Source organism: Mizuhopecten yessoensis, unplaced genomic scaffold (genome assembly GCF_002113885.1).
Source record: "Mizuhopecten yessoensis strain PY_sf001 unplaced genomic scaffold, ASM211388v2 scaffold7521, whole genome shotgun sequence".
NCBI classification, from domain to species: domain Eukaryota; kingdom Metazoa; phylum Mollusca; class Bivalvia; order Pectinida; family Pectinidae; genus Mizuhopecten; species Mizuhopecten yessoensis.
Genome location: NW_018407089.1, coordinates 75,678 through 101,893, shown reverse-complemented (window position 1 = coordinate 101,893; position 26,216 = coordinate 75,678). Strand labels below are relative to the sequence as shown.

Genomic DNA, 26,216 nt, shown 5'->3' with positions numbered 1-26,216 from the left:
TACATAAGAGCCCATTTAATTTAATTTAATTTTATGATTTAATTTTTAACTAATTGCCATCAATTTCAAGTAATTACATTATGTTTTCAATATTTTTGTATGTATTATTTCTGTCTCTAATTTTAATCTAATCTTATATATTAAAAATAGTTTTTTTTGTTTAATTTGTACATAATTAATAATAATGGTTAACATTTACATATATAGTCCCAGATATTCATTTGATCAAATTGAATTCTCATTCTTAAAAACAAATGAAATAGTTAATTTAAAAAAAAATAACGTTACACATATTACTGAACTATTTGTTAATTCATTGATTAAGTTATAAGTACATATCATAATATGTAATTAATAATGAAAGATTATTTTGAAATCGAAAGATTGAAATCTGAATTATCTGGATTTGTTTATTTTATATAATACATAAGCGGTGCACAGAGTAGGAGATTCCAGCTTTGTAGTTAATTAACATTTTATATTTGTGTTTTATTTTTGAATTTATAGGTGTTTATTCCAGCGTAACAACACAGATCATTCACTTTTGCAAGTGCACCTAACGAGGTGGGAAGCTGTGGTTGTGTGATTTGTTTGAGGTTGAGTTTTTATTATTAAATTGTGTTATGGGAGTGGGGCACAGAGGATGAGACTCCAGACCTCCTGGAATCTCAGTATATACCAATTCATGGGCAGACGAGTAGCAGTTTACCCTGGTATAGCCTCCCTGGGTATCCTTGGGACTTACAAGCTTTGTTTATTTTATCTATACTTTGTTTTTAATTGTATAGGTATTTATTTCATCTTAGTAACACAGATCATTCATTTTTGCAAGTGCACCTGACGAGGCGAGAAGCTGTGGTTGTTTAAGTTATATTATAAGATATATTATATTCTTTTATGTCTTAGTTAATTTATTTTTTTTATTGATATCTATACATAATCATACCTTTTGACCCTGCTACCATCCCTTTTATTTATAAAGAGTCACTTTCCCGCCTGCATGGTTTCAAGTGTAATGTATCTAAGACTCGCTTAATGTAACTCATTTTTTCTCTTTCTGGATATTTTTAATACCTTCGATAGAACACTAGGTCACTGTGGGATAGGAGACAGATCTAACGAACAGAACTCCCAGCCTGAGGTCGGAACAAAGATGATGCAGCAAGCTATTGTCTATCGGAGGTCATATACTTCTATGTATGTTATGATATCGATAAGCAAATATAGTTATAGAAATTTTAAGTTAACTATGTTTTCCTACCTATCCCATTTTGTATCACTGAAATGGTCCTAACCTATACGCGGTACATGCCCTAGTTATCCCTTCCTGTGCAGGCCAACCGCAAGACGGGGGTCTGTATCATAATACAGACCCCCGTCTTGCGGTTGGCCTGCACAGGAAGGGATAACTAGAGATGTAACTTTACCTTTTTATTGGTTGTGATGGTTTCAACACTTTTTAACAATTCTTGTGAAACATAGTTGATAGCCCCCGTCTTGCGGTTGGCATAGACTATGATATCATTGTAAGCTGAATAGGGGCACAGAGAAGGAGACTCCAGACCTCCTGTAGTCTCAGTATGCACCAATTATTGATTGGATCAGTAGCAATCCAATCTGGCACAGTCGCCCTGGGTATCCAAAGGGTCCTAACCTATACGCGGCACATGCCCTATGATACAGACCCCCGTCTTGCGGTTGGCCTGCACAGGAAGGGCTTAAGAAATTTTAAGTTAACTATGTTTTCCTACCTATCCCATTTAGTATCACTGAAATGGTCCTAACCTATACGCGGTACACGCCCTATGATACAAACCCCCGTCTTGCGGTTGGCCTGCACAGGAAGGGATAACTAGAGTTGTAACTTTACCTTTTTATTGGTTGTGATGGTTTTAGCATTTCGTATGCGTTTAACCTGGCCTGGTTTTTTGGCAACTTGTGATGGTACTGGTATCACTAAGTCACCGTCTGATGATGTCAGCGTCTCTTTTGGTTTTTGAAATTTTGTGAATTTCGCTAACTGTTTGAGACGCTGTTCATTATTCAGTCCAACCCAAACATTATGGGAAACGAAGCATGAGTTGGCATGAGCTGCTAATTCAAAGTTGCCTCTGCCATGCAGGGCGCCTCTGATATCTAGTCGCTGGGCCTCCTCGATTTCTTGGAGACGTTCAACTAATTGAGGTAACTTGGATGTTTTCCAGTCTCCCAGCAACTTGATTATATTGTTCATGGATTCACAATTATTGTTTTTCCAGAACTTGGGAATGATGTCACAAGACAATCGTGGTTCGAACACTTTAGCGTATAGGGTAGGGAGCAACCTGTATTTCAAATAAGAACCACCTACATCTGAATATTCATCCAGAATTTCGGTTTGTCTTTCTCTGAAAGACACCCTATCATCTGACGCTAACAGACCTTTTGAACCAAATAGCCTGTGTACCAGAGCGTTTTTGATAACCTCTGGAACAAGCCTTTTGGTCAAGTTTCTGATTGTATTCTCCTGCAAGTGTCTTGTGCACAAGATATGTTTTGATGTTGAGAAACATGACGAGATAGCATTGACAAGTGCCGCTTCCTCGTCCGTTCCGAATACAAGCCTATCCACTGGGAAATTGTATCCAAGTTTTGATCTGATCCTGGATAGGAAATCGCAATATGTCTCATACATTCCATCCCAGTGGAGGAATATTGGACCCAAAAGAATGGGTGAGGTGCTAGTTCCTTTCCTGGTCAGATTAAAATTTTGGAAAACAATGCATGTGACAAAACATGCCCCAAGGTTAAAAGTACGATCTATGCCTAACACACTGCCTTTTAAAGCCGAATACTTCAACAACTCCAGTTGGGAATCAGTGTAACAAACGACATTCGGTGGTCGATTGCCGTTGTTGGCAATGACCGGCCTAATGTAGCTGCTTGTTTGCAACTGACTGATGAGAGTTTGGACATCATCAGCATTATTCTGATGAGAAGAACCATATCACACCCCTTTTGGATTTTTTTTCGTTTTTCAATATTTCAAAAAGAAAATTAAATCATAAGATAGCAGTTTTTATTAGTAAATATGTAATAAACAGAATAAAACACGCCTTTTTCCATATCACACCCAGTATCAAACCTCGACCAATATCAGCCCTCGTGCCTTCGGCCCTTGGGCTGATATTGCAGTCTCGGGTTGGTACTGGGTGTGATATGGAAAAAGGCATGTATTATTCTCTATATATTGGATATACGGTTACTTTGTTAGCTAGTGATATATTGGATATAAGGTTTCTGTGTTAGCTAGTGATATATTTAACGTCGATTTTCCTCATCATGCCGAATATGTATCCCTGCGGTATTTGTGCAAAAAACTGCAATGGTGCTAAAAATGTAGCTTGTGACCATTGTGACAAATGGTTTCATTACAAATGTGAAAAGTTGAACATGCAACAGTTCAATTTCCTGAGGAAAACACCCCTTTCATACACGTGTAATAAATGCTGTTGTCACAGCAACACAAGCTATAATTTCCACTTGGCACTTGATAGGTTAGAGTCTGCTTCTGCTGTCGGTGACTTAGTCCAGGGAACTGCACTTGAAGCAATTTTCATGCGGTCAGTAGGTAGGTCAAATATTGCAAAGAAATGTAACTTCACTGCCACAATGATAGTAGATCGTTCGGCATCGAAGTAGTTTGGGGAGATTACTGATATGACTCCGGTAGTGGTGAGGGGGGACGGGAATTGTCTATTCAATTCTATCTCAATGGCCATTCAGGGGAACGAGCGATTGTCCACAGAAATTAGGGTACGAGAGATTGCTCAAAACAAATCTTTTTACGAGAACGTACATATCCATGATAGGTTAAATATGGTGAGTCCGTCCATTGATGAAGCAGTGCGGGACAGTGCCAGAAACAAATCTTTCTGCTCGGCTTGGACAGTCCATGCTGCTGCATCAGCATTAGGTAGACTCATCAAGTCGATATTCCCTGCTGTTAATGGTGTCTTAGACCCAAGTGTTGGGATACTAAACACCGTTTTCAGGCCACGGGGATCAATCGCGGGCAACGCAATATGTATTATGTGGTCCAGCGTCAGTGTACATACACGTGGTTTCTGGACACCTAATCATTTTGTTCCACTAATGAACAGCGAAGTCATATCGGTTGTAGACATAAACGACATGTCAGACTTCCCACCTTTGCCATCACCATCATCATGTGTGAAGGTGGAACAAACTTCTCCCCTCCCAGATAAAATATCAAACTACAGTATGTCACCAATTTGTGCTACACCCGACAAGGGTATGTCACCGATTGCTGACACACCAACCAAAAATTCGACACCGATTTCTGTCACACCTGACAAGGGTGTGTCACAAGTCTCCGACATGTCACCAATTTGTGCTACACCCAACAAGGGTATGTCATCGATTGCTGACATAACACCAACCAAGGCTATGTCACCTCTCAATGAAAGTATTGATGAAGGTGTCAGCATGCCTTTCAAAAACCCCACTGAGAACAGAGTTCCAGGAAAGTTTTTGAGCACGGAAAGGGTTTTAGATCTTGTTCTGCATGCTAATGCAGACACAACTGAATCAATTCCTGTGGGCGTTAAGGAAAATGTTCTTTTTTGTTATTCAAAAGTCACAGTCCTTAACTACCAAACGAACCTTTGTAGATGACTGTGGAGTATGGCACAGAGGCAAAAACTCGCTCAAAACAGCTGAGTTTGTTTGTCTGGCAATCTGACCAACTCATGGCAATTAATAAGAAAGATGGCAAATATTGCAAAAAGGTTAAATCCCAGCGGCTGCCAATGCAACCACAGCCAGAAAAGGATCTTATTTTCGTGCTGAAGAGATATTACTCTAAGCTGCAGAAGGACAACCAGTATCAAAGAAGGTTTAGTTGGTTTGAAAACATACCCAATCATACAAACTTCTCTTTCAAAGAGGTAGTGGAGTATATTGGTGCATATCCAGGTATTAGTATGCATGGCAATGCGAAACACAGTACGCAGCCATACATTCGGACCACAGTTCAACAAAAACATGTTATTGAAGAGGGTACGGGTCATGGTAAAAAAAAACTATTCAAATCCTCCAAAATGTGAATAAAGTTGACCCAGAAAACCCACTGTCATTGAAAGCAGTACAAAATACTAAATACAACATCCAAAGGAGAAATAGGCCACCACAGGTTTTGCGGGCTGATACGGGTTTTGGGGTGTGATACGGCGGGGGCCGATACGGGGTTTGGGGGGGGGTACGGCGAGGGCTGATATGTGTTAGAGCAATTGTGTTGTATCGCATATACAAAAAACCCGTATTTATCAGTAAGTATGTAATAAATATCACTAACTACCAAAGTAACCGTATATCCAATATATCACTAGCTAATACAGAAACCGTATATCCAATATATCACTAGCTAACAAAGTAACAGTATATCCAATATATCACTAGCTAACACAGAAACCGTATATCCAATATATCACTAGCTTACACGTAACCTTATATCCAATATATCACTAGCTAACAAAGTAACAGTATATCCAATATATATCTAGCTAACACAGAAACCTTATATCCAATATATCACTAGCTACCAAAGTAACCGTATATCCAATATATCACGAGCTAACAAAGTAACCGTATATCCAATATATCACTAGCTAACAAAAGTAAACGATATCAAATATATGAATGAGTTAAATGTTAATACATATATATACACACACACACAATTTATAGTTAAGCACTAAAACGCAGCGGCTATTATGATCACATAAAGAATAATATATTTCAATAATCTGTTCACAACATAGCGACTATTAATAAGTATATTCTGATTTTTATACTCATAAAAGCACTAAAATCCTGAAATACAATAATAGGTTATTTTCTGTACAATCGAAACTATAATTGAATACTTACCAAGAGCGCAACACGATTGATAAACTGTCTTATACAATAATTGAAAAATGTACTTTGACTATATGTATAATATTATTAAATACTAACTTAGAACGTACCACGATTGATAAACTGTCTTATACAATAATTGAAAAATGTACTTTGACTATATGTATACTATTATTAAATACTAACTTAGAACGTACCACGATTGATAAACTGTCCTATACAATAATTGAAAAATGTACTTTGACTATATGTATACTATTATTAAATACTAACTTAGAACGTACCACGATTGATAAACTGTCTTATACAATAATTGAAAAATGTACTTTGACTATATGTATACTATTATTAAATACTAACTTAGAACGTACCACGATTGATAAACTGTCTTATACAATAATTGAAAAATGTACTTTGACTATATGTATACTATTATTAAATACTAACTTAGAACGTACCACGATTGATAAACTGTCTTATACAATAATTGAAAAATGTACTTTGACTATATGTATACTATTATTAAATACTAACTTAGAACGTACCACGATTGATAAACTGTCTTATACAATAATTGAAAAATGTACTTTGACTATATGTATACTATTATTAAATACTAACTTAGAACGTACCACGATTGATAAACTGTCTTATACAATAATTGAAAAATGTACTTTGACTATATGTATACTATTATTAAATACTAACTTAGAACGTACCACGATTGATAAACTGTCTTATACAATAATTGAAAAATGTACTTTGACTATATGTATACTATTATTAAATACTAACTTAGAACGTACCACGATTGATAAACTGTCTTATACAATAATTGAAAAATGTACTTTGACTATATGTATACTATTATTAAATACTAACTTAGAACGTACCACGATTGATAAACTGTCTTATACAATAATTGAAAAATGTACTTTGACTATATGTATACTATTATTAAATACTAACTTAGAACGTACCACGATTGATAAACTGTCTTATACAATAATTGAAAAATGTACTTTGACTATATGTATACTATTATTAAATACTAACTTAGAACGTACCACGATTGATAAACTGTCCTATGCAATAATTGAAAAATGTACTTTGACTTTATGTAAACTATCATTAAATACTAACTTAGAACGTACCACGATTGATAAACTGTCTTATACAATAATTGAAAAATGTACTTTGACTATATGTAGACTATTATTAAATATTAACTTAGAACGTACCACGATTGATAAACTGTCCTATACAATAATTGAAAAATGTACTTTGACTATATGTAAACTATCATTAAATACTAACTTAGAACGTACCACGATTGATAAACTGTCCTATACAATAATTGAAAGCTGTGTTAGCATCAAATACGATAATCTATACCCTTACGTACTAATACAATAATTCACTTACCTGACCTTCAAAAGCCTTTGTGGGAGTAATGATGGTTGATTTCGTATCTATATTTATACCACTTCTCACAGTAACGAGCTTTTACCATCCACTCTCAATATGTAATTATCGGTAATTGTCCTAATTTATTGAGTATTTTCTCCACGCGGCTTTCAATGCGTAAACACGATATTATTGCTATCAAAACAATAACACACGTCTACAGCTCCAGATATTGGTTTAACGTGTCAATCACGAGCAAACCATAACACGCCGGTACCTTTGATATTGCTACTCACTTAGATTTCATATTCTGTATTACTTTCGTCTTTCACTACATAGCTTTTTTTCAAAGCGCTCATAATAATAACACAAGCTAAGAACTTAAAACATCTCGTTAGCATGTCAATCACGAGCAAACCATAACACGCCGGTACCTTTGATATTGCTACTCACTTAGATTTCATATTCTGTATTACTTTCGTCTTTCACTACATAGCTTTTTTTTCAAAGCGCTCATAATAATAACACAAGCTAAGAACTTGAAACATTCCGTTAGCATGTCAATCACGAGCAAACCATAAACTCGTCAGCACATATGAAATCATTTTTCATTGTTGATTATTGAAAATCATTTGAAGAAATAAATATAACTGTTAAATCAGACATATCAAATAAACACGCCCAAAATGCGATTTATATGTTTTTGTCCGACAGATATTATATTCAGCTGAAATAAAAATAAAGAAAATCCAGAATTGTGTTTTAGTCACTTAGTCGAGACATCACCACATTGTTGGCCGTTTTAGTCTACAATGGTATTTTAAAAAAACGTTATTTAGAAAATGTACATGTATTCTTGCGTAATACAGATTGCATGCGCATAAAATGCAGTGCCTCGGAAACAGCCGTAAATTATTAATATATAAGCTATATCGAAGTCTTGCTATAAGCGTCTTGTTACTGTATAATTAGATTGTGATCTATGTTTTTTATTCAACAAAAGTGTTTCATCGCATTTCATTTTCACAAATTTCATTATATATATATTTATATAGATTTAAACGATTTGTGCAGTATTGATCAATATGTATATTTCTATATGCTTTTATGCAATGTGCATTTGGTTATAAATTGAATTCGTACTGAGTGAACTAACGCGTGCCGGCGTGACATTTGTCCCCGCTCGATTGCACTAGATAATTAAAGGCAATTATCACAACAGTCGCGCACCTGTCCAATATCAGTGACATAACCAGGTATTTGTCGGTAATTATCTAATAAGTGTCACCCCTTCCCCATATCGCAAGCACCACAGGTAATTATCGGATTAATGCTTAATTGCGGGGCGGGGCACGCGTCGAGCCGGGCGGGACACTCGTCGACTTGTAGTAAGTATATAATAAGTAATGACAGTTGTGTAGATACTCTTGCATCATGACTCTTGAGAAGACATCCCGAAGCATCGTCCGTTACCTTCGTCAGAACACAGCTGCCCCGAGAGACTCCGCCGGATATGTCCAGCTACTGGTCATATGCCAGTTATTTCAAGTTTCGAGAACTGCTGTCCTGGAAATAGTGGAGAGAGTTGCCAGAGACAGACTGAACCTATCACCTTGCCAACAACTGATCAGGGCATGCAGTGGCCACTCCACAGACGACGTTGACGTAGGGAACATCAGCCAGTATCTAATCACCGACTACAGGGACGTCCGCTACTGTGTGCACGGCACTACTAGATCAGCTTACGAGAACATCAAGATGTCTGGCCTCAGCAGGATGAAGCGACAAATGATCCAGTTCGCAGACTGCAAGGCTACGGTGAAACGGCATTCAACCGTTCTAATACATCTTGATGTGAAGCGATATCTTGCAAAAGGAGGGAAACTATACCGCCTTCAGAATGGAACCTTGGCAGCCCCTGGAAACGCCAAAGGAATGGTGAAGACAAGCTTTTTTCACCGGGTGCAGTTCTTATGAACTTACCAACAAAACGGCCCATTTTAGGGCCACCAACGTCTCTAAAAGGGTCTATTGATGCGCGAAATTACGCACTTCTCCCTGTCCCGGCCTGTCCGCTCCGAATTACGCATTCCCTGTCCAGTATTGTAAAAACCACCCATGTCCTGTCTCCGCTCGAAATTACGCATCCCAACCCCTTAAAAAGGTGTTACTGCTCTGAATAACGCTGAACTACTGGTTTGTATAAATAATGTATAATACTCTAAGCAACAAAAAGTTACCGACCTATCCGCTCGGAAATACGCATCACTAAACGGTATATATATAAATACACGCACCCGTAATTTGATACAGTACTGTATTTCTTCGTCCATGTGACTTATGTGAAGTATTTAAAGATGTCATTTTTTATCAATATAATCAACAATTATGTGTAAGTAAAATTACAAAATCTATAAGGGAATTATTCCTAATTATTGGTGTAAATTATACTTGTAACAAGTTGGACATTGGTCTTTGTCCGCTAAGGATATTACTTTTTGTATGAAAGGCTCGAATGTAAAACTCGTTGATGACTTTTATTGCGGTATTACTTAGTATAATGTACAATTATAAACTTATTTGAAGTTTGTACATAATACTGACTATCTCCCACTCGTTTTTACGTGTTTTACTATATATATATTGTCTATTTATAATCAATCCTAACAACACGGTCCAGTTACCAAAATGATTATTAACCGTATCTTAAAATATGTTTTTTTAGTGCACGCCTGCTAATTATAATGATATATCATATTTACTACCCATTTTCAACTTTAAAGATATTTTCAAATAGCATAATGTAATCGCATTGTGCCATACACATAATGCCTATGCTCCATTTTATAAGGGTAATTGACTAGAATATTCATATCCATATTATTCTATAGGATTATTCTATATCATTGATATCATTGTATAAATGTTGTTATAATGTGCCTATGAGCCGCAAGGCTTAAAGCTAATAAACAATAAAATATTAACACCTGGCAATAAATTTGTAGACGTATCTAACACCTGGGCGGTGAACCTACCCTGCGGGGGTATACACGGGACACGCCGTTTGTTTACTAGGGCAAGGTGATAGATAATTATAATTAGATAATAAATGTCTCGTGCCCGTGTCTGAATGGACAATACAAACAGTAATTATGTTGTGGTAAGAGTTTCACGCCTTGATTAATTAACCTGCCCAAATACAGTTACTTACACTTTGATGTAGTAAATAGTAAATTTGACAATACTTTTAAAAACTATAATTGGAGATGCTCTTTATGAATAGCTCTTATTACATATAGAAGCCAATTTGGGGATTATAATTCCGATTCGGCAAGATAATAAGGACTAATTAATGACATGAGCAGCTCCAATTATACATGGAAGCCAAAAAGGGTTTATATACAAATCCCTACAAGATGAACGACACAATTCTCTCTTTCAAGTAAATCAACAAGTAAACCTGTAATCATCATCATGCGTTTCGCAATCGTTGGACACAGTTTCATTGCCAGGATGGCTGGACACCCTCTCCTGCAATCAGACGATATCCAGCTGCTAGGATTCCGTGGGGCAACAACAAGGACACTTCTACTATCGAAGAAGATACGTGATCTTGATGTCGACCGGGTTTTCCTACAGATTGGAGGAAACGACATCGGCCCCACATCAGACCCAGATGACATTGTCGAGGACATATGTGACGTTGTCACTATGTTTGAAGAGAAAGGATGCCAGGTGGTTGTTGGTAGCCTTTTCCAGCGATACAGACCGCGGCACATGTCACCAGAGAAATATGAAATTCAAAGAACCAGAATAAACAAGCGTCTATGCCAACTATTCCAAACAGAAAGTAACGTCACATTTTGGAAACTGCGCGGTTTCCAACAACTCACAGCTACTGCCTTCAAGAACGGCGTCCACATTACACAGACTTTGGAGACCCGGTACGCCAGACAACTAAAAGCTAGCCCTGTTCTGCAGCCAGATGAATTAGGCATCTTCTCAGATTAAAACGGCCCTTTTTAGGGCCAAACAATTTTCCAAAAGAGTGTCATTGAATGTCTCGAAAACACGCTTCCCCATCCCAACAATATCAAACAACCATACAAATTAAAAATAGTCTTTGAAAAGTCCCTTGCAATGACGTGACTAATCGTAATAAAAGATTTACAATTATATTGTTAATATTTATTGACATATGTACTCCCTACAATCTGAATACGTATATACGTTTAACAGTGTATAGAAGGAATAGAAAGCACGCCCCTCTTCTCTTTATTCAAAAATTGTTACCTGATGAAATAATCTGTAATTACTGTACCATTGGATAGCTATGGGAATTATATCGGGGTCAAAAAGTGGGACATCTCATCTATATACTTTATCTTGAGGTAAATATGGAAGATTTAAATTAAAGACGTCGTAAATACAAATAAATTCTAATGTATAAGATCTTTAACCTTTGATAATTAAACAGTGCAATCCTAGTAATCTTAATATGATTCTTTGTCAAATCCGGCACAAAGCAAGTGACTTAACTTCTATAGATTTATCGACAATCTTATTCAAGATGTTTCTGTTTCTGTCCGAATTGTTCTTATTTCAGGCTTAATTTCTGTGAAATATGTCAAGAATCTCAATAAGTAGTTAATTATCGATATTTTTTTAAATATACCTTATTATTCAGTGTAAATGTATATATGTTGTACCGGTTCAGGAGAAGACTTGTATAGGCACTGCCTTTTGTCTAATCCTTTTGTTAACACAATAACATTTGTTGAAACCAAAAAATATACGTTGATGGTCGTATGTGTATTATACAGCAACAGACATTTTATTACACATTGTTGTAAGTACTATGAATATAAATATATCACGAAATTAACAAGTTTTACAAAATTAAATACCTTTAGTAACGGCTATCAAAATAGGCAGAGAATGCTTTGGAAGGGAAGAAACTCGTATATAACTACATGTACAACTCTTAGCTGTTATCGTAGGCATATAATTAACGATAAATTTCGATACATTCTACTGTTATGATCGACCTGACATTTTGCACAAAGTTAGGTAAGTTGAACATATTTATGAATCCGAAGACAGATGTAAAAAATATCGATTAACGAATTCCCGGGCGCGCGAACACCTCCCTGGACACTCATTCCTCCGTGGACACTCAATCCACAACTCGTGAAAATAGTATTTATCGACGTATTTTGGTACTTTATACTGTTATGGTCAACCTGATATTTTGCACACAGTTAGGTAAGTTAGAAATATTTATGAATCCGAAGACAGAAGTAAAATAAATGGATTAACGAATTCTCGGGCTCGCGAACACTTACCTGGACACTCATTCCTCCGTGGACACTCAATCCAACCTCGTGAAATTAGTATTTACCGACGTATTTCGGTACTTTATACTGTTACGATCGAACTTAAACTTTGCACACATCTAGGTAAGTGAACAATAGTTAAGAATCAGAAGAAATAAGTGAAATAAATCTTATAACGAACTCGCGGGCGCGCAAAAACCTCCGAGGACACTCATTACCCGGAGGACACTCATTAGGGTGACCGTCATTTATAACATAGATTGAAGACACGTGATGGAGACCGTATCATTAGCGCATCATATCAAACAATTGTCCGCCCCCTTTTAAAATGATGTATTATGCATGCTTTGTACTGATTCAGTGTTTTTAACACAAGTGCAGCTTGATATGAACGATTCTTAAAGTGCTGGTGTGTATTCACAACAAAATGACAGACTATTTTTTACATGTGGCTGACATATAAAAAAGGTTGATAATCTACAAAAAGTCTTGGTATTTTTACACAGTTCAGGTCCTTCAAGTAACCATCATTGGAGCCGACTACGGGTAATAGGAATCCTAGGGAGCTGAGGAGGTCGATACCATGGGGGATGATGTGTTTTCAACAGAATGTGGGCGATACTTAGCCTCGAATGCTCTTACACATGCCTCTGACTTGATAAGAGTTTTATCTGTGGTTGCACCAGTTTTGTAAAATCGTCCATCCATCGTCCATAGGGAATTAATTAAGATGTCCTATCGCAGTTTGTTGAGCCGGCCGACAAGGGCTGATCTAGATTTGGTTAAGCTTTCCGTTATGAAGATTTTGTCTCTGAGATGTTTACAAAGTTTTTTTGTTCCGAAAGACCTTATGCCGTTCAGTATATCGGACGAAACGCGCGATGATCGTAGTCGTACCGTTCCTTACTCCTCTAAGAATATGGAACCTGGACAAATCATCGCGAGTAATGTTGACTTTGATTCTCATTGAGCAGCTTACCATCGGTCCCGGTCATACTTACTTCGATTAAGCTAATGGCATTAAAATGTGTTTGACTGTAAAAACACGTTGTACAAATAAAGAAACACACTTCATAAATGTTGAATAACAACAATCAGTACTCACTGCGAGCCCGTAACCAAGCTGCCGACACATTCTAACCGGAAAATGGGTCACAGTGTGCGGTTATGCATAAATAAGCTCCACAGCCTATTTCAGTCCCAGGATATATTCAACGCAGATGAAACCGGGATTTTCTACCGATTACTGCCAGACAAAACCCTTGATTTTAAAGGCACCGACTGTCACGGAGGGAAGCGGAGCAAGGATAGACTTACCGCGTTAGTATGCGCTAATATGACTGGTACAGAGAAAATCCCACTCTTCATCATCGGGAAATCTGCCAAGCCACGTTGTTTTAAGAACGTACATTCTCTACCAACAGACTACACTGCCAACAAGAAAGCGTGGATGACTGAAATTTTCACCGACTGGGTCCAGAAAGTTGACAAAACATTCTACAAACAACGCAGCCAAATCGCTATGATCGTCGACAACTGTCCAGCTCATCCCAACATCAACGATCTACGGGCCATCAAACTCATCTTCCTTCCACCAAACACAACCAGTAAGACCCAGCCAATGGACCAAGGGATGATCCAGAATTTGAAGGTCCACTACCGCAAACGTATCATCCTACGCCACGTCAAAGCCATAGACCGTCAGCATGAAGCTGCGATCTCCGTACTCGATACTATGAAGTTGTTAGTAATAGACTGGCAATGTGTTCCAGAGACCACCATTCACAACTGTTTCCACCACGCTGGTTTTACAACGGCCCCCACAGCGACGATGATGAGGATGGCATCCCTTTTGCACAGCTGCTGCACCTACCAATACCGTTTAGCCACTACTCATTAGTTGACGATGATCTACCGACCAGCGTCACCATGACTGACGACGACATCGTAGATGAGGTTCCCGAGAGTTAGGGCATTTACATCGATGACAACGACACTGAGTCCAGTTATGACTGTGAGCATGTACCACAACCAACTACAGATATGGCAGTAAATCCTTCTTACCTGGAGACCCGTCAAAACAAAGCTGCCCCGATCCACTCAATACTGCGACTATCAGATGAAATCATCCGCGAGGATCTTGCCCACAGGACCAGAAACTTACAACAGTTAACGATGGAGGATTATTTCCAGGACTTTGTTTCCGTGCAAGATGGTGATAAGTGACATAGAATGTGTTCTCAGTAGATAGACTGTGTTATCAATGGTTAGACTGTGTTATAAATTAATAGACTGTGTTCTCAGTGGAGTGTTTTCGCGTGTACTCATTAAAAACATCATTTACGTGTACGCTCCAAAACAGTGATTTGTGTAAAGACTTGCGCACTTTCATTTCCGCATTGACATTTCCATCAGCATAGCACGAGGTCGGAGACAGAGATGTAAGTTTTACCTTAGACGTTCTTCCTGTTTTTATGTGTGTTTATTGTAACGTAACATTAATCAATTAATTAATACGATTATGAATAAATTGTATTTATTTTTATTTTATATCGTTATCTTTTTGTCATTTATCGACTGTTTATATAAGTCGTTGATTTCTCCGACAGTCAACGTATTTATAGCCTCATTATTACCAAACACTTAACCAAGCTTAATGCCAAACATATGAACTCGCTTAACTCGAAGTTTCCCAATGATCCCGTCGACTTTGAGTTAATGAGGTTCGACTGTATACCCAAAAGTGTTGTCTCCCTATATGAACTATAGTAAACGGATAGCTCGGGGGTCCTGAAATTTACAATTTAAATAATGCCCCTGATGATCTTTCCGTCCATGCAGAGAAAATGACTGTAGTACCTCTGAGTCTGGAGAAGAAGATTTTTGAAATATTAGTTAATTTTCCCTTTGGGGCCGGGCCCCCAGGGGTTGGGGTAGAAATCCCAATTTTACAATTTTGTAGCCTCATCATCTACCAAGGATGATTCTGACCAAGTTTGAAAAAATTCCATCCACTGGTTCTTGAGAAGAAGTTGAAATTGTAAAAAGTTGACGGACGACGCACGACAACGGACGGAAAGTGATCGGAATAGGTAACTTGAGCAAGCTCAGGTGACCTAAAACGATTTAAACATGCGACACATGTGACATTGAAAGTCAAACAAGGACATTAAGTTGAACAGATTTTACAGCCTTTCATACAAGCATACTTCTGGCAAAAAATCATTACCCTGGATCTTTAGATTATTCAGAAGGTGTTTTTTTTTAAATATTTCAGCATATTTTGGCCCCTGTCAGCTTGCAAATGGGTGAAGGCAAACTTGGTAACCCTTTATCCCAGCATGTTACTGGCCAAATATCATCACCCTGGTCCTTTTGGTTATAAGGAAGAAGTTGTTCAAAGGTTTTAAACATATTTGACCCCTATGACCTTGAATATACTGTAAAAGCATATGTTTTCGTTGAGGTTAAATTTCGTTGTTTTTGTATCGGGACAATTCGTAGGGATTATATTTCGTGGAATTAATATATTAAAACCTTGTATTTTTTCTGCTAAGTAATAAGTATAAATTGACAGGCGTGACGACACAGTGCAGGTAAGTATATTACAGGTAAAGTCGGGCGAGATTCGCTCACTCGACGGGTATCGGTCAAATCCGTCATGCGCTATACCTTATATACAAAGAGCGTAGTTCTTACGAAAGCAGACAAGTAACATGTCCCTTCTTAAACGGTTACAATCACCCAAATTACGGGACCCGTCTATTCCGGGACTTCCTTCGCCAAAAGGGCTAGTTCCGGGGATGAAGCCATTCAAATAACAGCAGCTTATGATGCAATTGAAAACACTACATGCAGTTCGCATGTGTCGTCTGCAGAATCTCCAGGATCCAAAAACGAAAACGTGGAGATTATGTGACTTATTCACCAGAAGAACGGGCAAAAATTGCTGAACTCGCCGTTGATATTGGTGTGGCTAAAGCGTCACGGAAAATGACAGCCCAGATGGGTAATTGTGTCTCCGAAACAACTGTAAGAAGTATGCGTGATGAACCCTCGAGAACAGAATTCTAAAATCATTCGAGAATGAGATGCCGACAAAAGCCCGGGGGAGACCCCTGAGGTTGGGGGAACATCTCGACAACTCAGTCAAATCGTTCATACGGAAGTTACGGCAAGCTGGAGGCGTGGTCAATACCACTATAGTGACAGCTGCGGCACGTGGTATTGTTGAGGCCCACAACAGGGCTTCTCTGCCAGAAAATGGAGGCAGTCTTGACATTACAAATGGGTACGTGAGATCATTGATGAGAAGAATGAATCTCGTTAAACGTAAGGGTATTAAAACAGCACGTAAACGTCCGGACGACAATAAAAACAAGAGGCACAGAGGGCCTGTATCGCTCACCTGAATATGTTAAAATAATTGGTATGAAGTGAAGATATAGCACTCCATGGTAGGTGCTGTAAGTACCAAGGATGCTCCAGACTAAATAAGGATAAAATCCTGTCATTTGTACAGAAGAAGAAGGTATTTGAAGAATTAGCTATGTTCCCCTATTGGGTCCCGCCCTTCTGCCCCAAGAGGGGCCACACTCACTGTTTATACAAAATTGAGTCCCTTTTGCCCAAGATCCTCCAGACCAAATTGGGAAGAAGCCCCTTCATCCCTATGGAAGAAGAAAGATTTTAAAGGTTTACCTCTTCTTCTTTCGTTATCTAATCCTCCTTCAATCATTTGAAGATTACGGACTGCTGTGTGTGCTGTGCAATGCGTGGATTTAAAAACAGTGAGGTTAAAACTATATACATATGGAGTGGTGCTTAGAGAAATGTAACGAGTACAGCTGGAGTTAGCTGTAAGCTGTACTCGGAATACATCAACGGATGTACTGTCTTATACATAAGAATGAGGCCGGCCTTAATAAGACGTCGTTCTGCGAGTGTTTGGCCACTGTAGTGTGCTTAACATGTCAGAAACGCTGATGGTATTGTGATACCTATTGCAGGTATACCTGGCAGCGCGTCTCTGTACCATTTCAAGTTTGGATATTGAGTCTGATGTGTGTGGGTCCCACAGGGTACAGCCGTATTCTAATTTAGGGCGGACTAGTGGCAGATAGGCTTTACTTTTAATGTCATGATTTCCTGTTTTGAAATTTCTTCTCAAAAAGCCTAAATATCTATTTGCTGCAGCGACTGTATTTTCCATATGTTTGGACCATTTTAAATCAGATTGAAGTGTGACTCCCAGGTATTGAGCTGGAGTGACAGTTTCTAGGGTATGCCCGTTGAGAACGTATTTATGAGAAAAAGGATGTTTTTTGGATGATATAGTCACAACTGTGCTCTTGTCAGGATGGAATGCCATTAGCCAGTCTCTTTCCCCTTTGGCTGCAGCGTCAAGATCTTGTTGTAAAAGCATGCAGTCATGGTCAGATCTTATTTCTTTATAAATAATACTATCGTCCGCAAAAAGTCTAAGTGTGCTATGGTTGAGGTATTCTGGGAAGTCATTTATATAAATAAGGAAAATAATTGGTCCTAGGACTGTACCCTGGGGTACGCCAGATGTGACAGGGGCTGTATTGGAGGATTCACCATCTAGTATGACTTGGTGTTCTATGAGATAGGAAAGTCGAAATCCAGTTTAGTGTTTTGTTCCGAATACCATAAAATTTTATCCTTTCATTCCTATAGAAGAAGAAGGATTTTAAAGAATTTGCTATATTTCCCCTATATTTGGCCGTTCATGACAAGTACTGTTTTAAAGGAAAAGTTGACGGACGGACGACAGACGGACGACGGAAGCTGCGGTATGGCATAAGCTCAAATGTCAAAGTGTGTTATTGCGTATCACATCCCAAAGGAACTTGTTGTTAATTTTGACCAAACCGGAATGAAAATGGTACCCGTCAGTCAATGGACATTAGAAGAAGAGGGCTCGAAAGACTGCAGCATAGCTATAACTCGATGACAAACGGGAGATAACTGCCAAATATAAAGATTCTATACGTTTCAGTTCTTCAGAAAAAGTCATTTGAAGTGTGAGACACATTTGACCCCTGTGACTTTTAAAGAAGGTCAAGGTCATTTTCATTCTCAAACTTTGTCGGGCTCTATCCCAGGATGTGACCGGATGGGACGGACGACTTGCTGGGTTTATTCGGCAGTATGTTTCAGTGAGGTAACACTAGTCGGCATCAGTTCTGCGCTATCACAAGGAGACACGATGAAATTGACACAAACATATCGCAGCCTCCCAAAAACACACGCATACACTACATGCATGCATCTTGCACACAGGGGGGGCCGTCCTTAAATGACCTTAGCTGTTAATAGGACGTTAAACAAAATCAAACAAACAAAATCACCTTATCTTTTCTTATGTTTTCTAATTCTATCTGCTTGTTGTTTAGTGAGTTGAGATTTAAGGGAGTGCTTTTTTCAATAATGTTTATTTCTGTTAAAATTTCTTCTTCTTTCTTGTTTTTTGGTCTTTTTCTTGTGTGAAGCATGAGATATACTTAAACCTCGGATGTCCAGCATTAAAATTCTAAAAGTGGTTGATCATCTATAAGATATGGAGTTTCAATATCTGTAGGGGCATTTAAACAAGAGGCCCAGGGGCCTTAATAGCTCACCTGGAATTTTATTTTTCAATTTAAAACCTGCTGAGTACCATTCAGGTTTATCAAATGAGTACAAGAAACAAAGTTGCAAGAAGAACTACATATACATCTGTTTTGGTGGGAAAGACAAAAAGAAAATGAATTTCCATGTGATGTCCCAGTTTTCCTCTATTTCCCGTATTAGGCCTCACATGCACCTTTTTATACAAATAAAACAAATTTGAGTTTTTTCCCCCTAAGCATGTGAACACATTTGGTTTAAATCCCTTCATTTGTACAGAAGGGAAAATATTTTTCTCTATTTCTCCTATTGGGCCCTGCTCCTCTGCCTGGTTGGTGGGGAGGCATATCTTCCATTTATAAATAATCAATTCCCTTTGCCCAAAGATTCTCTAGAACAAGTTTGGTTAGGTTAAAATCCCTTCAACGGTACAGAAGGAGAAGGATCTTTAATGTTTTCCTCTATTTCCACTAATGGGCCCCACCCATCTGCCCCAAAGAACGGGGCCCACACACCTCAGTTTATACAAAATTGATTCTTTTGTCCCTAATCATGCTTCAAATGTGAGTTGGTATATTGATCTTTCACATTTTGTATGGTATTCTTTACTTTTTGTATATATTCTGTGTCATTAAGTAGGCTATTATTAAACTTCCAGGTTCCTCTACCAATACCAAATTTGTTAAATTTTGTTTCTAATGTGATCAGAGAGTGTTCGGTCCTGTATCCTGCTTTGATGTGTGTTTATTTTGTAAAGTTGAAATTGTTTTCAGAAATTAAAAAATAGTCTAGTCTTGCTTGCTTTACAGTTTTTTTTCTTCTCCATGTGTATCGTTTGGAGTTTTGGTGATTCAACCTAAAGCAATCTACTAAATTGTATGAATCTATGTAATTTGAAAGCTTTGTTTTTGCATTTGGATTATTAATTTTATTGTGATTATTTGTATCTTTAGATTGATTTAGAGCAAGGTTGAAATCGCCACATATTATATATTCAACATTTTGAAGTTCGTCAAGAACTTTAGTCAAGTTTTCATAAAAATCAGGATTGTCTGTATTTGAACCATATAGTGTTACTAGAGTAAGTCTTTTTTTCAATAGTGATATCAAGAGCAAGCAATTTTCCGTTATCGTCTTTTACCATTTTGTGTATTTCAAATTCAAAATTATTGTTTAACATAATACTGACGCCCCTTGCATTTGACTGGTGTGAATTGAATAAACAGGTGTATCCCCATTCTGACATGATGCGGTTTTCTATATCGTTAGTGAAATGTGTATCATGTAGACATATTATGCTAAAATCGCTGAAGTTTGACTTAAAATAATTTAAAACATCAGATCTTTTTTCTTTTGAACACAAACCCGACAGTTCACCGATGCGATTTTGACATTACCTGACTGTGTCATAGACACTTCTGTTCAATGTTCTTACTTTCAGATTGGTCACCTGCTGTGTCTTATAATAAACATGCGTGAATGCGTAAGCTGTTGAAGTTATTCGATAAGATTCACAATCAATGTTAAAGTTATTTTGAGAGTTGTGAGAAAGGACGAGACAGTACGATTCAAAAGATACGATACAGAACAATACAAAGAAAATCGTACTACTCAACGATTTCAAATTGGACATAGTTAATACTATGGCCATACACAAAATCCGTGATTAGTACTAACCAGGACATGAGACTCACCAATTACTTATCGGCATGGTCTTAAGTTATACAGTATCAACACAGTACAGCATGGCAATAACTTGGAGTGACTCTTTGTCTCCTAGACGCTTCCACTATTAGTAGTACTAGGTTATTTCCAAACAAGAATGAAGCGTTTTGGACCATCAGAAAACAGTTTTTAGGTCACCTGAGCTTTAGCTCAAGTGACCTATTGCTATCCGTTTTCGTCCGTCGTCGTCCGTCGTCCGTAACATTTTACATTTCAAACTTAAAGTCAAGTTCTGCTTGGCCGATTGATCTGAAAGTTGGTAGGAATGATCGCCTCATGGACCTGACAAAATGTTATTTTTTGGGTCGTTCAGAAATCCAATAGGGCCGCCACGGCCGCCGTTTTGAAAAACTATTTCAAACTTAATGTCAAGTTCTGCTAAACCGATTGAACTGAAACTTTGTAGGAATGATCGACTCCTGGTCCTGACAAAGATTTGTTATTTTTCGGGTCAATCAGAAATACAATATGGCCACCATGGTCGCCATTTTGAAAAACTATTTCAAACTTAAAAACAAGTTCTAATAGGCCGATCTCACTGAAAATCGGTCTAGGAATGATAAGATCATGGTCCTGACAAAGATTTGTTATTTTTCGGGGCAATCAGAAATACAATATGGCCACCATGGCCGCCATTTTGAAAAACTATTTCAAACTTAAAAACAAGTTCTAATAGGCCGATCTCACTGAAAATCGGTCTAGGAATGATCAGTTCATGGTCCTGACAAAGTTAAGTTAATATTATACTTTACTATTTTTTACTAAAATTGGTACATATTTCAACAACAAAAATAAAAAACTGCAGGACTCAGGTGACCGTTAAGGTCCATGGGCCTCTCGTTTAATAGTGAGTTCTATGGTATATCCATATCTCAATATGGACAGTCAATTATTTTGATTTGGACAATAGATACTGCACATATATGGTTACAGCATTTAAGCTAATAGCCATCACGATACACGTATTTGGTTTTCATTGAGATAACCTGAGGATGATGAAAGAATTGAGGAGAGGTATGAAGAGCGACATTTTTATAACATGATATGAGTAAGGACGACGAACACAATTTCAATATGATGTATACTATGTACATCTACAAATCGACCAAACCCACAAAAATTGACCTGCAATACAGTACGTTATATGAGTCGAGGTAGATCTAAAAGATCTGCTGTATAAGAAAAATATAATATCATTTTAGTATTTATAAGATCCTTTCAGACCTCGAAACACCTAAAAAATGAAAACCAGAGCTGACTACTACTTAAGTACGTTTATAATGTTATTGGGTTGTACTAGGGGGGAAATCATGAGTTATGAATTGGGACTGGAGCAGGCTCTATATAAAATTTTACTGTCGAGTGCGCCAAATACAGTAGGGTAGCATATTGGTATAGCCAGTGCTATTCAGAGAGCATCATGTCTCTAGTATACTGTACCTTTGAAAAAAGTTAGTTGTAAATTATCTATTTTAAACAAGATGTTTTGTGCTTTCAATCAGTTCATCGAGGTCAGTCATTTCTAATTTGGTGTTTCTGTCCATCAACTGTCTCCACCTTTAGTTTCCTATTTTGAACGTTATCTGTTGATGTTGGTACGCCCTATCAAGTAGGGATTTGATCTGCTGGGTGATGTCTTCTTTAATTAATATACCAGTGTTCTTGAGGTTCGAACGGTGTTTGATGATGGCCAACTTTGTTCTCCCGACACATTTGCAGATGATGGTTCGCAGTTTTCCAGTTTTGAAGTTTCCCAATCTGTGACATATCTCGATGTCGTCAGTTTGTTTGTTTGTTTGATTTTGTTTAACGTCCTATTAACAGCTAAGGTCATTTAAGGACGGCCTCCCCTGGGTGCAAGATGCATGCGTGTAGTGTATGTGTGTGTATTTTGGGAGGCTGCGATATGTTCGTGTTTGTCTCCTTGTGATAGCGCGAAACTGATGCCGACTTTATAGTGCTACCTCACTGAAACATTCTGCCGAAGACACCCAGCAGGACGCCCCACCCGGTCACATTATACTGACAACGGGCGAACCAGTCGTCCCACTCCTAATTTGCTGAGCGTTAAGCAGGAGTATAAACTACCATTTTTAAAGACTTTGGTATGTCTCGGCCAGGGGACAGAACCCAAAGCCTTCCTCACAGGGGCGAACGCTCAACAAATGGCCAAAAGTGAGGCATTGTCAAGGGAGACATTAGGAAGAAGAAAGTTATTTAGAAAGGAGAGAAGAGATAAGGTCCCAAATTTAGTCGCCTCTTACGATCATGCAATGGGGGGCAGCAGGTACAATTCTTACGCCCTACCTGCAGGGAGAAAATGTCGTCAGGAACAATATTTTTGTTCAGTTTTAAATTGGAGTTGCACACTTTCACTATCTTATCAACATAATCTTCCACAGTCTCGTTGGCGTTGGTGTTGGATACACCATATATTCGGATACTATTGGTGCGTCCGTGTTGGTCAAGGTCATTTATTACCTCAAAGTTCTCCTCGATGTAGTCGTGTAGCTGACAGATTTGGTTCTTTTGGTCCTCGTTGTCTTTTTCAAGATGTTGGACAGACTCTTTAAGTGTCTGATTCTCGGCGACAAGAGTATGAATATCTCTTTTGAGTCTTTCATTGTCTTCATTAAAGGAGTCTCTTACATTGGAGATTTTCTCGTCGAATTTATAGGTGAATTGTTCAATAGCAAATGTTAACTGGGTTTTGGTGATAAGCAGTTTTATTTGCTCAGTAAGATCTTCTTTAGATGAAAGTACCAGTCTCTCTATCCTTTTGAGATGTTTGCCAAGATCCATATCTCCGCTCAAGTCAGTAGTCTCGTTTATGTGTTCAGGGATCAAATCTTTCTTCTTTTCGGCGTTCATTTGGGGTATGCTTTTTTGTTTTTTGTCTAGTACTTTGGGTTTTTTCTGTCTGTTTGTTACTTTTTCCTTACTTTATCTCCTTTACATCGGGACTTTCATTTAATTCTGATGTTTCCTCAAAACTGCAGTCAGAATTGGAACCTCCAGTTTTCCTTTTTGACGGATTAGATGACATGTTTTTAATTCACACAAATACCAACATAGACGCATGTAAACATATGGGAGAGCACTGTTTGTTTATAGTTCAATATCTGTGTTCCTATGTGGCACGCACGAGATGGTCAAAACCGGTTTGATTGGTTGCACAGGTACAGTTCAGGTAGTAGGGCTATATAAAGGTCGTGTGTCCGACCAGTGTATTATTTATACAATGTTTATAAACGACATAAATACATATTTTCCGGGGTATACTATAGACTCACCGCCTCCAACAGGTCTTACAAGGATGTGTAGTGTTTTTTAAGGAGCCAGGTGTCTTTCGCTAATCACAAGGAACGTAAATTTGCCGGATCAGTGTACTGCTTGTGTCCATTCGCCCACCGGAAGTCATTTATCATATTTTATTAGAAATTTCGTTTATAAACTAGAATAGGAAATAAAGTTTTCAAAATCGATATTTTCCCCCAAAATATTTGTGCGTGATGACGTCATAAATTTGGCGGGAAACGGCACGTCTTTGGGAAAAATGGCAAAATGTTACGTTTACTTTGACTCATACAAGGACTTTCGCCTCATTGAATAGTGGTTTGAAAAACTCCAAACAGACCAAGAGCTGGTAAGTGTGGCCATGTCACATGATCAAACACAGAAAAAAGGCTGACTGGAGGGGACTGGATTGGGGAGAATCTCACATTGACATATTCAATGACATTATCTAGAAATGTCTTGTATGTCTTGTCAAAATCAAATGGTGATTTCCTTTTTGGATTTTTTTACCTGTCTTGTTAGATCCTTTCCAGTTTGTAGTTCAATATCTTGTGACAGATTTGAGTTCAGTTTGTTGAGGTATTCTCCTGGCCTGTGTTTCAGCTCTTCCAACCGCAACAAACAGGTTTGGAGTTTTACCATAACGTCAGTTATGAACAGTTCTTCATTTTGAAATTGGCGGCTCAGATCTGCCAATATTTTAGTCACATCAATCATGAAGTACAGAAACCTCACAAACCTTTTAGAGCATATCTCTTGAACTATCCCCTTAGCTCTAGCCTTGTCATCACCTTTGCCTGTGCTAGCAGCATGATTAAGGTGGTAAACCACAGAGGGAAAACTTTTTTCAATAGCAATTAATGCCCTATGGCGACTTGCTATCCAACGAGTTATTTTGGAGCCTTGTTTGAGAAATGGTACTCTCTTCGAGAATCTTGGCTATCTCGGATAATTCTCGTCTCCGCTTTGGAGAATAGTAGTAGAACTTGTAGACAAGTTGTACTGTGCTCTGAAATATTGTGAGGTACTTGACTTGTTTGATGGCATCGAGAACACCGAATTCTAAATTGTGTGCTACACAATGAGGCACAACAATGTCTCGGCCAACAAGTCTTTCTCTCATCCTAGTTGCCACCCCGGTTTTGGAGCCCGACAAGACAGCAGCCCCATCAAAATTGCACCAAACCAACTCGGAGTCTACCAGTTCCCTGCTTATCCCCACACTGTTAAGAGCCTCATCGATGCCAGTTAGCACGCCCTCAGCGTGTGCTGACTGCAAGGCAACAATGCTGACAAACTGCGTAACGGGGTGACCATTGATACCAACATATCTGACGAAGACAGTTTCTTGTTCTGTTACAGAAGAGTGTGTAGAGCCATCAGACAATACTGAAAGAAACCTAGCATTTCGTAGCACCTCAATTATCTTTGATTTTTCAGTGTCAACAATTGATGATACAATATCTTTACAACCATTGTAGTTCTGATACATACTCCATTTTTTTGTTGTAGCTCACAAAGGGATTGGAATTTTGAATAGGCAATATTTTCTTTGGCGACATAGAAAGCAGTATTGAACAACGCAGACATTCTTTTAACAGTTGTGTCATTCAATGTTTTGGCAGCTTGATGGGATGCTTGTTGAACAGGTGTAGTTTCTTTTGTGTTTATGTTTTTTCAACCTTCCATTTCCCCTCGCATTTTAGATGTTTGCCCGATTTATTATGGTGAAACAGTGTGTCCTCTCTGAAATTTCCACCCGCACCCCAGCCTACAAATAATGCAGATTTCACATCAGCCAGTGGTGGGTACTCCCTACAAAATGTACAAAACATTTCATCCTTTTTTTCATCAAATGAAACCCATTCAAATCTGGACTCCCAGTCTTTCTGATATTTC

The 26,216-nt window shown here is 38.1% G+C and overlaps 3 protein-coding genes across 3 annotated transcripts; 2 read left to right on the top strand and 1 right to left on the bottom strand.

The window, feature by feature from the left end:
* Positions 1–8,760: 8,760 nt before the first annotated feature.
* Positions 8,761–9,303, top strand: LOC110453825 (putative tRNA 2'-phosphotransferase). Its single transcript, XM_021502997.1, has one exon. It carries the CDS (start codon positions 8,761–8,763, stop codon positions 9,301–9,303), a length of 543 nt encoding a protein of 180 aa, XP_021358672.1.
* Positions 9,304–13,998: 4,695 nt separating this feature from the next.
* On the top strand, positions 13,999–14,562 carry LOC110453824 (tigger transposable element-derived protein 4-like). The gene has a single exon (XM_021502996.1). The coding sequence runs from the start codon at positions 13,999–14,001 to the stop codon at positions 14,560–14,562; it is 564 nt and encodes a 187-aa protein (XP_021358671.1).
* A 10,620-nt stretch (positions 14,563–25,182) lies between these two features.
* On the bottom strand, positions 25,183–25,809 carry LOC110453823 (zinc finger protein 862-like). Its single transcript, XM_021502995.1, has one exon. It carries the CDS (start codon positions 25,807–25,809, stop codon positions 25,183–25,185), a length of 627 nt encoding a protein of 208 aa, XP_021358670.1.
* Positions 25,810–26,216: the final 407 nt, after the last annotated feature.

Bases quoted from the DNA above. Each gene is read 5' to 3' on its own strand.
- LOC110453825 (XM_021502997.1), top strand. From the start codon at position 8,761: ATGACTCTTGAGAAGACATCCCGAAGCATCGTCCGTTACCTTCGTCAG.
- LOC110453824 (XM_021502996.1), top strand. From the start codon at position 13,999: ATGACTGGTACAGAGAAAATCCCACTCTTCATCATCGGGAAATCTGCC.
- LOC110453823 (XM_021502995.1), bottom strand. From the start codon at position 25,809: ATGTATCAGAACTACAATGGTTGTAAAGATATTGTATCATCAATTGTT.